This window comes from Onychostruthus taczanowskii, unplaced genomic scaffold (genome assembly GCF_017590055.1).
Source record: "Onychostruthus taczanowskii isolate IOZ18803 unplaced genomic scaffold, ASM1759005v1 scaffold47, whole genome shotgun sequence".
Classification (NCBI taxonomy): Eukaryota; Metazoa; Chordata; class Aves; order Passeriformes; family Passeridae; genus Onychostruthus; species Onychostruthus taczanowskii.
The window spans coordinates 1,805,191-1,818,643 of NW_024502236.1; the positions used below are offsets into that span (position 1 = coordinate 1,805,191).

Below are 13,453 nucleotides of genomic sequence, written 5' to 3' on the forward strand. Positions count from 1 at the left end.
AATGGAATTTTCCAAACGATGTAGCTCAATGCCTTTCTCTGGTAAAAGGAGTACTGTCCAAAGGAATTTTCACCTGGTGATACAGAGCAGTCAGAAACAGTAACATCTTACATGATGTGTGCACCTGGGAGGACAAAATGAAATGAGGGTTGTGAAAACTTGCAACAGGTTAATGACAATTTGAACACAATGAAGGGAAAACTGTAAGAGCACATAGAGATTCTTTCAAAGATCATAAGTGTTGTTCGTTACTCCTGTTTAAAGCTTTTCCAACTTAGTAATGATGCAGGGGCACCCTAACTAATAATAAAAATGTGGTGAAAGATGAACCAGCACACTGAACATGTAAAAATTAAGATTTTTCTTCAGTGCTATTATGCAGTGAAAAACTTGTGAAACCCAAGACCTAATGTGTTGTCTCATCAGAATTTTTGTTTTAGCCAGGTCTGCATTATGCTTTTGAAGACAAAAACTGCCTCATGGAAATGTAAACATTTGTATAGCAAAACTATCTTTGAGAGACACCTGATATTATAAGCAAAATCAAGTTATATTTCACTAGGGTTTATATATTTAAATTCCTCAGGCTGTCTTGAAAACTTCATCTTAGCATATGGCCAGCTTTATTTTTCATATGTATTTCTCTAATATTTTTAATTTAAAAAATAGTTATTCCTCTATGATAAATATGTAGATAATAACTATAGACAGATCTTAATACCCAATACATATCATATATTCCACTGTACATATCATATATTCCACTTTTCAATTGATTGCTTGCTATTAGTCTCATCCAATACACACTAGGCTTCATACTTAAAACCAAATTTTGAAGTTAATGAAATCCATTAATAAACAATATTTGAAAATGGTATTTTATTTTGATGTAATTTTTATTTACCTTTCATACTTTATATAAGGAAAATTAGACATAACTAAACACAAAGATGATTTGGTAGGAAGAAATATTTGAAAAGGGCCCCTGGTTCCCTGCAATTCATATCTTCACAGCATTCCCTTCAGATAAAAGCCAGGGTTAACTGTTCCCTGTTGGTATCAAACCTAATAATCTCTTCTTGTCCTAGAGAACTGCTCTTATCACCAGGAGCAACCCCAACAGAGAACAAGGATAAAGCACGGAAATTCTGTGTAATCCTACTACCAGTTTAAATCTCTGATAGAGGTCAGTGCGTAAAAGGACGAGACAGTGACACCAGAGCACTCAGTGCCTTCACTAGGCCTGTTTGACTGAAGTGGCATTTAAGGATGTGATGGAAGCAGTTTCCTCTCCTGACTACACAAACTGTCAAATACAATAAAACATAAAGAAAAAATGCTGTAGTTTTGTTACTAACTTACAGAAAGGCATATATGCATTGTTTGCTTCCATCTAGAAACTAGAGGACAATATCAAGAATTAATTTCTGATTACCTATTTATATTTTAATTTTCAAATAGTTATTGGGGGTTTATATAAGAATTTTATTAAAAATAATTCAAATTTCTGTTAACACAGCTTAACTGCAAGACTGAGCCATACCTTAATAAATTCTCAAAAACTGTTTGGAAGAGAACAAAACCAAACTAATGGAAGAGAAAAATTAAACTATTTTGAAGGGTTTAATGCAATTTTTAAAATGAAAATTTGGGAAAAAAAATGTAAAATCCCTGATAGCACTGTTTGTAGCTGCAATTATTATGCTGAAGAAATGCCACTTGGAAAATATTACAAGGAGAATCAGAACTATTCGATATTGACTTCATGGAATCCTCCCATTTTTAACAGCTTGCTACAAAAATACAAATTAGTCGTTTAGTTTTTGAACCTGAATCTTTTGCTCAAATTCCCAAGCCTGCAACTTATGAAGTCCCATGAATGGAATGACAGATAAGCATGACACTGCTTCATGTAGGAAGATACTGGGGAAAGGACTGTCCGAGCTTAGGACAACCCAGCACTGGGTGGAAATGGAGGCAAGGAGGTGCTGAAAGGCTCTTTGAAGGGGCTGTTCTGTTCCAGAAGTTTATGTGAGAGGCCAGACTGATGGGAGATGAGGCTGCAAAGAGGCACTTCCTCCTGGGGACATTATTTCTAAGAACAGGAGAATTCTTTACCATTAAACAAGTGTTTTCTTTCCTGGGCAAGACAAATAAGTCATATTTGAAGCTTATATACCAGTGCAAAGTTATTTGCAAAGGAAAGCAAAAAATTTCTCTGACTCAATCAGAACATGAGACAGACCTATATTATATCACCTCAGAAACACTTGCTTTGCATCATAGAACTACTTGACTTAAAGGAATTGAGGAAAATTGTATTTCTGTTAGTCAAACAATGCCTGTGCTGGAAAAAAAAATACATTTGGGTTAAAGCTCGCTGGCAGTTGAGTATTTAAAACTTAAAACTCCAGTTTCAGAAATATCATAATAAATTATTCTGTTTTACATTAAAAGTAACCATTACAATGTGTGATTTCTCTGATGGTAGAATAATATTTCTATGTTCTTTATAAACTGCATTTCCTCAGAGGATTTTAGAACTCTAGAAAATTTTATGCTGTATCAAAAACTGTGTGTAACAAGACATAAATTCAGACTTTAAGTTATTCCATTTTCTCATAGACTGTATTTGATTGTTCCCACACATATTCAAAATTAATTCTACTATACCATAAAAAGATTGCTACTTTGAAATTCTTTCCACATAATCTAAAACTTTCACCATGAAAGGTGTTTTAGGTTATAATAATGTATTGAATCAATGCAGAGGTTTTATTATACCCTCTGGTATGAATTCTGTATTGCTAATAAATCCTTAAATTTAAATTCTCCATGATTCATAACATGTGGTGCAACATCTCTCTCTCTTCTGAATACAAAATATATTTATAAATAATGCTAAAGCATAGTGGCAACACAACCACAATCAAACCATGTATTTAATATCATGATGTGGAGAGTTGGCAGAATTTTAAAGAAACTTCACTTAATTTGCATTTTTATCTATGTTTTTTTTTTTTCCTCCTTTATATACATATAAAAGGTTATCTTTGCATGCATTAAAGAAAACAAATATAGCAAATTAGGATTCATTTCTTAAGTCTTCTGGTTTGGCAAACCTCTCCATTCCTAACACCTAAAAATTCTTTTGATCATTCCTCATTTTTCTTTCAGATTTATATTCTATGCCACAATGCAATGCTTCCCTGCCAAAAAAGAGCACACAACTATAGTGAAAGCACTTTGAGAACTCCTCAGAAAATCACTCCATGATCTGCAATCATTACTTTTACTTCTGTGCCACAGAATCCTATTCCAACTTTTATCTTCCCACTGGGAAGAATTTTTCTGTTCAAAGACTCAGTTCAAACAGGCTCATGCAAACTCTACTGGAGATGCAAAAATAATTGTATCTAGAAATTTCTAGATAAATTAAGCAACAATGAAATTAAAAAAGAAGGATTTTTTTCTTGTTTTCATTTTTTGAAGACCATTGCTCATGAATTTGAAGAAAAAATTGAAGAAGCAATTACCCAATTAATTTCTTTATATTTCAGATTTATATCATCTGATTAGCTTCTCAAGCATGAGACACTTCTAAGCAAAAAATAATCTCCTTTTCTCCTGGACAAAATGCAAGAGCTTGGAATAAAGACAATCTCTAAAAGAGACTGTTACAAACATGATAACTCCAGGAGGTTTTATAATAGTGGCTAGACACAATTTAGGGATTAGTAAATCAGAGGACTCAGAAACAAAAAAGAATCTTGAGTCTTAGAACGTTAAGCTCAAGACTTAGCTGCTGCTCAAATCAACCCTTACTTTATCCCGCTGAATACTTTTCCTTCCCAGCAGTCTCAGCTTACTTGGAGATTTGAAGTTATTAAGCTTAGCCTTAAGTTAGGGGATAATAACACTGGAATATGATTTCAGAAGAAACCCTGTTCTACTTAAGTCACCAACAGACCAACAAGAGTCTTGTTAACTTCAGAAAAAACAGGATTCTTCCACAGAAGAATGAGCTACAGAACATGCTGTCTTCATTTATGCAAGTTTAATCATGAATTACCATGGAAAAAAATGACCTTCCATTAAGAATGTACTTTTTTTTTTTTTTAATATTTTAAAACAGATTTAAAAGAGAAAACAAAATATTAGAACTTACATTCAATATCAAGGTACATGCTCTTTTGGTGCCCACCAATTCTACTTGCCGCTTCACAGTCATATCTCCCTGAATCTGACAACTTCACATCTTTAATATGCAGTGACGACTTTCCATGCTGCCCTTTGACTTCTATACGGCCATCTGGGCTCTGTTTACATTGATTCAGGAAAAAAGAAGGTTTTATATGTTTATATATGTATATCAATGTAGAATTTATATATTAAACACTACTGATAAGAATGACTGAAAGCATCTCTTCACCTATAGTGAAGTTATCACTGACAGCTAAGCAACTTCTAAATTGTCCAAATAAATTTAAAAAAAAATGGAAAAACATGTTCTCTTTCTAGGCAGTATAATAAAAGAAATAAGTACATGCTTAAAGGAACATTGTCAAGGGAAACCACAAAACTTATCAATTTATAACAGCAATAGTAAACTCCATACTCAAAACTTCTTTATGATCTCTCTCACTCACTGTGTTATGATGCTGTTAAGAAAAATGCATAGATACAACACTATATCTTAGATTACACACAGCATTATCTCTGGTTCTTACAACTGCAGCTGTGAAACTGAACAGAAGTAATGCCTCAGACAATGAGCAAATCCCCAAAACTGTTAAAAAAACTTGAACCATAAAAGCAACTAGAAATTCTGGATTTCAGTTCCTTTTCATTACACGGAAAAGGCATGAAAAAATGAATGCTGCCTTTCAAATTTCTAGAACACAAATTTTATAAAAAATACTTATCCACAATGACTCTCCTTGCCCCTCCCATCCCTCCCCACAAAATTATTTTAATTTAAAGCATATACAAATATTAGGTAAAACTAAACAAAATAAAGAAAAATTCCTCTTCTTGATGCTTCAAACTTCATGAAATATTATGCCTGAGGAAAAATAAGTTATTTTCTTCTGCTCTTTACTTAAAGCATCATACAATATTTGGACTGGAAAGGACCTCTAAAGCTCATCTCATTCCAACTCCCCTGCCTGGGCAGAGACACCTTCCACTAGATAAGGTTGCTCAGAGTCCCATTCCACCAGGCCTTAAACATTTCCAGGGATGGGACAGCCACAGCTTCTCTGGGCAACCTTTGGGAAATTTCTTGTACTTTGTCATCTCTCACTTCTTTTGCTTAAGGGGAAAAAAACCTCCAAATGTGATTAAAGATACTGATGTTAACCTACCTTCATTATTGTAAGGTGGAAAAGGGATGAGAACACAGTAACTATTTCTGTGCATGATGTTACACTTGAAGCAGATTTTTATGTTTAATTCTATAATACACACACTCAAGTTTACTGCATATTACACTCAATACTCACCAAGTGGCAGCTGATGTTTAAGTGTCTGAGCTTTTAACTCATTACAATTGTTCCTTGACTTACTAAAAGAAATATGTCACAATTTAGACCTTAAAATATTTGATGTAAAGCAGTCAAATGAAGCATGCTGTTTATCATGATTTCTATAGAAAGAAAAGTATCCTGACCCTATGTAAGAATCCAAGTAGACTGAATTTTGTTTCCTGTGAAAACAGCTCATCATAGGTTGTAAATTAAAGTTCTTGAATTGTAACCCAGAAGCCAACATAAACCTCTTTGAATTGGTAAAAATTAGCAACTTAGATCACTTAACTATCAATTTTAATACAGAAAATTCTATTTCCACAATATCATCAAAAAAAGGAAAAGTTATGATGTTGCTAGTAAACATGTTACAATAGTGAACACCATGGCTTTTGGAAGGAATTCCTCGGCTAATTAAAATGCAATTTCTTTAAAAAACCCCATTGTTTTATAATTTCTGACACAAAGCCAGATTTATATATATGTGAAACATAAATATAAATGCCTATTTATATAACATTATATCTATTGTTTATATAGATGTAAAGCAAGTACATTCTATGGCCCAGTTAATATCAGTTATAAGTATTTTCTTCTTTATTTAAATATTAAGCATGTAATTCCATGGTCAAACTCCATTATTCCTACCTAAAATGTGCATACACTTCAGAAATTTCATTTCTGATTTTACCTTGATGACAAATCCTTAAGAACTTACATTTAAAATGGTGAAACAACCTGTGGCAATGAATCATAGATACAATAGTAAATACTGTATTAATGATTCATTAGTTCAATACTAATTTTAAATACTTTAATTCACTAATACATATTTCACTATAAGTAATTCCAAATATCCCTAAGCACATATATGAATACTAACAGATGTAATAGAAGAAAATAATAATAAAATAAGCACAAAGATCCTTAAATAGGTTTCACAGTAATTTCTCAATGTCCTTTTAGTTTATTTAATTATTTTCTAGTAGTGATGAAAAAATTTTGACTGTACTCAGTATGATTTTCTTATGTTCTCACATTCTCTTGTTCAAATGTAGATGATGTAATATATCTTAGATTTATAGGCAGAACAAAACTCAAGCTATAAATACTAATAAATACTCTGAATAATAGGAAATTTTCAGATATCATTTATTCTTATAATCAAATATACGGCAAGAAACATTGTAAGAAGGATTTACTAGTTTCAAAGTCCATAAAACAAATAAAACAATGATAGGCAAGAAAATTGCACTAGAATTATCATAAAAATATGCATTTACTAAAAACAACTTCTACTTTTTTTACGTTCATGTGTTAAAACTGCTTACTAAATCAAGCAAAATTTCTAAAATGTGTTCTGCTTCATTGCTTATAGTACATACTACACTGTGGCTTTTTAATAAACAGTTTAAAAAGTCCTGTTCCCTGAGTCTATTCTGCAGATGGATTGGTGTACAATTCCATAATTTATTTCTTTTACAAAGATACTACAATAGCTGATTAAAAATATACTGATGTGCTGCCATTCCTGAAGAAAGAAACACATGAAAGAAAAAACAGGGTGTAAATACAGACCAAGAAAATTCCATTACAAACAATGAAACAACTAATTAAACAAATAAATATTTGAAAGGCAATGTTTTCATGCAGGTGTCTCTATCTGTGAGAGGATTCCCAGAATATGAGGGACATTACCACATCCAAATCAAAATGGTAGTTAGTATGGTGAAGTTTCACAAGGACTTCAAAAATAGTGGTGTGGCTGTATTATATTTCTTTATGGTATAAATCAGACAAGAGACATCTGGGTTAATGATTCAAGGACATATGATCACACAAAAAAAAGCACGTAACAGGGAAGTTGAGTATGAAAAAGAGCAATGAAGAAACTGGGACAAAAATCAAATATGCAGCATTACCTGGAGCAAAAACTGAAGACACACTATTTACATTTTTCTGTTATTGTAAAGGACATTATTAAAATGGATAAACTGACAGGATAAACTGACAAAGCAGAACTTTCTAATCATTGGTAATGCCTTTCTGGGGTTAATTCTCTCCTGCACTAATTATCGAGAACACACATTAGTACTATGTCTGGAACCATAACACACCAAAACAAGAAGAGAAAGAGACACAGGTATGGGAACACTACACCTGCCCAGTAATCCATAGGAGAGATCCCCACCAGGAAGAAAGCTTTGAAGCTGCCAATGGGCCAAAACCAAAATACATACATAATCTCTATAAATTAACAATGTCAGTAACTCTGAAGCCTGCCTGAAATAATAATGGATACACACTAAATTGGGACATTATTTTTTTTTCAAATGTTGTAGCATGGGAGATGTAGAATCTGTATTTTATTATTTTGCTTGATAATGATAAAGAGCATAAATGGGACAGAACAACCCTGTAGACAATCAGAATAGTCTCTGTGGCCCAACACTCATGATTTGTGCTCATTCACTGAATTGCTCAGTATCTCCTCCCACTATGGAGAATGAGCAAACATTGAGGCCTCACAAACTTGAAGCTAAGACAGTACCATACAGATTTACATATTCTTTGGAAACAAAAATTATGTTAACAGACCCTTACACTCTTAGACACTGAGAGAATGATGAAGCCTTCAGGAGTTATATTTTCATAACATTTTAGAATTACTAATAAAATCTAAGAAATAAATATTTTTCATGGTCACTATTCATTGGAGAATTTAATAGAAATCATAAATAAAAGTGGGATTCTGAGGCTTTGGTGGTGGAGGGTTTTTTCCCCCATAACTTCATCACCAGCATAAAACTAAAATACAAGTAAAAAGTCTTCAGCAGAGACCTTGAAAAATGTTTTACTTAGGTAAAGTCACTTTAAAAGCATATTCCCTAAATTCAGAAGCAGGAAAGCCCTTTTATTTTGAACACTTATAGCAATCTAGTTCTCTGCCATTGTTAAAGGAAACTTTTATACAAGTCTGTAAGTAAAAATATCTAAAATGACACCACATAAAAAAGTATCTTCTGGGAAAAAAAAAAAAAAAAGGTGAAAATTTTCTGCACTTGCAATATTTTTACTTATAATATGTAGCTCAACAAAAATGATTCTACGCTAATTAAAAAATGAGAGGTATTGCATAATTTGAGTTTAGTGCTACAGGTTCTGTAAAAAGTACATATATATTTTTGGTTTTGATAAAATTTATGTCATACTATAAATGTTATTCTACTCCTTGACTCCTTCTGTCATGATCATGCTTCCTGAATGTCTTGCATAATTTGTAGTTCCACATGTGAGCATTCCAAAGGGCTGACCAGCTGATGCTGATTTGACTGGTCTATGCACAGCTTCAAAGACAAGAACCAGAGCTCCCAAGGCAGTACCAGAGCAATGAATTTCAAGAATTCCACTTGCAGAGTGGATAGTGATGAGATGAGACAACAACATCCACATGGAGACAAGGATAGCTTCTGGAACAGAATAAATTATTCAGGTACCATGGAGTTTTCAATCTGCAAAATTCCACTGCCATTTTAATAAAACCAAGAAGAGAGAGTTCGCTGATTAAGGTGCTCAGAAATTGCTGCTTATTTACAAACTGTAGAAAGTTGCACTTGGACAGAGGTGGATGGTGTGGTTAGTGGGTGAGTTTGATTTATCAGCCATTGCTCCAACTCCCACTGAGAAAAAGTAGAACCAAATGATATGAAGTTGCAGGGCTGCCAAAACTTGCATTTTGAGTTGGCTGAAAACAAGAATGGAAGGTAAGAACAGTTGCAGAAATTGGTGACTCATTTGTAGCTGGGTTTTTGTAATGCTTGAATGGTCAGAGCAGCTGACTTCCCTCCTAGAGTTTACCACTTGGCTGTCAATGTACTCCTACAACCCCCAAAGTCCAAGTGCAAGACTGCAAGCAAAACAATCCCTTTATTTAAAATCTAGACAAGTTGAAATACCTTTATTTGTTTTTCTTCTAATGTTTAAGGTTTATTCATGAGCACAGTGCCATCATTGTCCATAGTTGAAATGCTACAGGTGAGTTTTGCCTGTCAAATTTACCGAATATATCTTCTGACACATTGTGTACTTTAGTATCATTTTGGATGTGCACTGCATATATTAACCACAGAAAAGATGAAGAAGGTAGTGGCTTAAAACTGAGACTGTGTTTTTCTTTTGCAAAACATGGAGCAATGTACTAAAAAACAGTCACTGTAAGAACATATAACAGTAGTAAAAGCTGAAGGTGTTTTAAATTTCCAGCAAAGGATCTGTTTCAGATGTACACAGTCGAAGATCCTCATACTGCAGGGAGGAGGATTGAAAAAATCATAGTTCTTCCTTCTTTGGATCAAATTGTTAAAATTTTCCAACCCATTATTTAGTCTTGGTTATGTTTCCAGTACACATCACTGAATTTTCAAGGAGAAAACAAATATTGATTAACAGAATCATCTTTGGAATTTCACAAATAACAATTTTTTAGGAAGTTTGTTGATTTCAGGTTGTGCTCGCATCCACATGAGAGGTAACTTGAGATCATATACTTCATGCTTCTTATAAGTGAGATTTAAGCAGATCTTAATTGCCCTTGAAAATGTTTCTTGAAGCAGCATGAAAGATAAGAACTTCTGCAACCTGACATGCTGATACTAAATGATGATAAAATTCCAGAAGTCTATTAAATGTACGTGACCAGCAATTCCTAGTCTGAAAATCTACCTTTGATGATGACAGAAAGGGCTGTTGGTCACAACAGCCATCATCGTGTAGAAGCTGATGGAAGCTCCCTTCTGGATTATGGATGGTATATTCACAATATTCCCCATTCTCTTCAGGTAAATGTATTCTATCCATGCACCTGTTGGAGACAGCAGAAAATTCCAGAGTATTGCTATGTGCATATGCCTTAATGTCCAGTGAATCAGAATAATGCTACAGCAGTGTCTTGGACTTCAGTGATTTCTATAGGAGACCTTGTGATATTTTAAAACTTCAGCTTGTTAATTATACATGTCAGCATGCTGCAAATTCCTGAATTTTCAGGAATATGTTTTGCCACAAAGAAGAAATTATTGAAGCACCTATTGGTTGTAGATCTATAGTGTAGCACCAGGGAAGTCACAAGAAAACCTAATGTTGAAGAAAAAAATACTGTGTTTTGATTTTCTGTTCAGCTGCAGACACACCAGTTACTTTTATAGAATTCAGATTGTAAATGGCAGCAGGTTCTATGGAGGTTGTTAGCTGCATGTACAGTCTCAGGAAAAAAATGTGTTCTTAAATGCTTCGTACAACTTTTTGAAATATGAACTGATATTTCATTGATTCATGCTGGCATTTCTTTCAAGGTTTAGTCATTATGCAAAGAGATGACACATGGAATCCTGACACTGAACACTTACTAAGACATGAAATGGAAAACTAAACTTCTTTCCTTCATTGGTTTTTACTCAACAATGAATACGTAAGAAAACTATTTAAGAGAGAAAAATGATGAGAATCCATTCAAGATAACTTCTGCTAAAGATGCAAATCCTAGATGTAAATCACAAATCTTAATGATCCAAATCACAAGAAAGAAATGGTTGATGATTTTTAATGGCAAAAATATTAGCATCATATCAAATAAACTTGTAGAGTAGAACAAGCATTAGTGTTGCCCATGATAAATGACAACAGTAACCACAAATGAGTGTTTATAAATATAACAGAAATACTACATCTCCAATAATTTAATATGTACTTTGTAATTATAAATCCTATTTCACTCATAAATACAGTATTTAATGGCTTTATTCCTAAGAATTTTGCTGATCTGAATCTATTCCAACACTGCTATGATGCCATTAAAATAGGTGACTCAAATGGATTCAGGCCAGCAAAATCCTCAGGAAGAAGACCTTTAAGTACAATGTTCTTATTCAATACAGACCTCATATAAAACAGCCACTAAAAATAACAATTTTACTATAAATTTGTATCTTCGTTTAGACAGTCAAATATTACTGGAACTTGGGACTGAAGGTGCTTGTTCTATAATTTTAGTGACCAGCAAGTGAAAACATGGGGAAAACTTAAAAAGGAAAGAAACCAAAAACACCTGAGGCTGTGCACACATGAAGAAAAATCACGTCAACTTACTGCATTACAAAATGGACAAAAATAGCTTGAAGCTGACCCAAGGCAGGGTGATGAATTGTCAATGTGTTTCTACTTTTTTTTTTCTTTTTTTCTTTTTTTTTTTCTCTTTCAAGAAAAGCAAGCACTATTAGCTGTCAGCCTGCCTCTGGTGTCTGGGTGATTAAAACAAAGAAAGGAAAACTAGGAAAACCTTGTGTAATAATTTTTGCTGTAATGTTATTTTTCCCCCTTTATTACTTAGATAATTTGAATTAAAATATTCAAATCATTATAACTGAACAAAGAATAATTGCTTGGTTTATTTGGTTTAAACTCACATTACTTGGACTGATAACAAATTCTTAGATATATACAGGTTGTATACTCCTCCTGCCTACGAAATTTTGCTGTAACAACCTTTAAAATTACTACTACTACAACAAGAATTTCAAACAGAGCTTAATTCATGTGTATATACATTCATTTAATTTTCACAGAATATGTATTCAAACTTTAGCAAAGTCCAGCTTTAGTTGCAGGGATAACTGATGTAGCGAGGATATGTAGAAAAAGAAAGAAAAGAGAAAAAAAAATAAACCAAAAACAAATTACAATTTGAGTTTCTGGGTTGTTCAGTAGCTGTATACAGCTTGAGACCCCTCCCATTTTACCATAAAGTTGATGTATATTTCATTAAAATTATTCTGGCTAGACAGCAGATAAGAAGTCTGTCTGGAAACTGGGCTGCAACAGAGACCTGCAGGGGCATATGTAAGCAACGAGGCTCCCTTAGGAGGAGAAAATTCGTGGAAGGCCAGAAAGAGGCACAGCTTGAGTCACAAGGTGAATGGAATTGTCAGCAGGACTGATCCTAACCTCACAGATCTCAAAGTCTTTGCTCACAAACACTGATAATTCTGGATAATTCTTTTTTCAACTGAAGAAACAAAAGGAAACTACTGCAGTAGCAAGCAAATGGAGAATGTGAGGTAACCCAGACATAACTGAAAGGGCATATGTTTTCAAATAATTTTATTTAATTAATGTCCTGAATACAGTTCTCAGTTTCCCTATTTACATGTCCATATTGATAAATATGAATATAAATAAAAGCTTATGCTGGATATATCAGCTGAATTGGATATTTGCTATTACAGAAAAATGCCGTGCTACTAGAGTTGAAATAAGTTGGGAAGCAGAGATTGCAGTCTGTATGTTATTCTCCTGGGGAAAATATCATTGAGAAACAAAACCTTTAAGCCAGTCTATTTCTTCTTTTCAGTCAGCTTGCAGGATTCCTGACTCAGCTGTACACATTAAGAAATGGAATATATTATTAAATTTTCAGAAGTTATGTATGAGTACATCATTGAAGAAACAGATCTGCAATAACACATTAACTGAAGAGATGGATAAATTAATGACAGCTGAAATATTAGTCACAGCTCTAGAATTCTCTGGTATGCAGGTAATTGGGAGGGAAGATGGGACCTGGAGGAAAGTAATCATTTTCTATGTGAGGAAGAAAAGGAGAAGGAGGACTGAGTAAAAAAGTGTCAGAAACAACCCTTTAACCAAGTTATGTAATCCCGAGGATTTTAATGTCCTATAGGCTACCTACAGGACATATTAAAGCATGTTAGATGATCATCTTGCAGTAAAGGTTTCAACATGCTACAAATTTATTTAATTTTGCTACAAATGTTACAATTCATTTGCACAAGCAGGAATTTATAGAAAGGCAAAAAATAATTTTATTACTAATAACATTATTTATGCAACACTTAGAAATTTTAATAATA

The 13,453-nt window shown here is 33.3% G+C and overlaps 1 protein-coding gene across 1 annotated transcript in view; it reads right to left on the reverse strand.

Annotated features, from left to right (window-relative positions):
- The window catches only part of NCAM2 (neural cell adhesion molecule 2), a 271,811-nt gene that overhangs the window by 83,796 nt on the left and 174,562 nt on the right, over positions 1 to 13,453 (reverse strand). Inside the window, exon 9 of the mRNA XM_041414781.1 lies at positions 4,169 to 4,319. Within this exon, the coding sequence (XP_041270715.1) occupies positions 4,169 to 4,319 (151 nt within the window). The remainder of the gene's footprint in view (positions 1 to 4,168; positions 4,320 to 13,453) is intronic.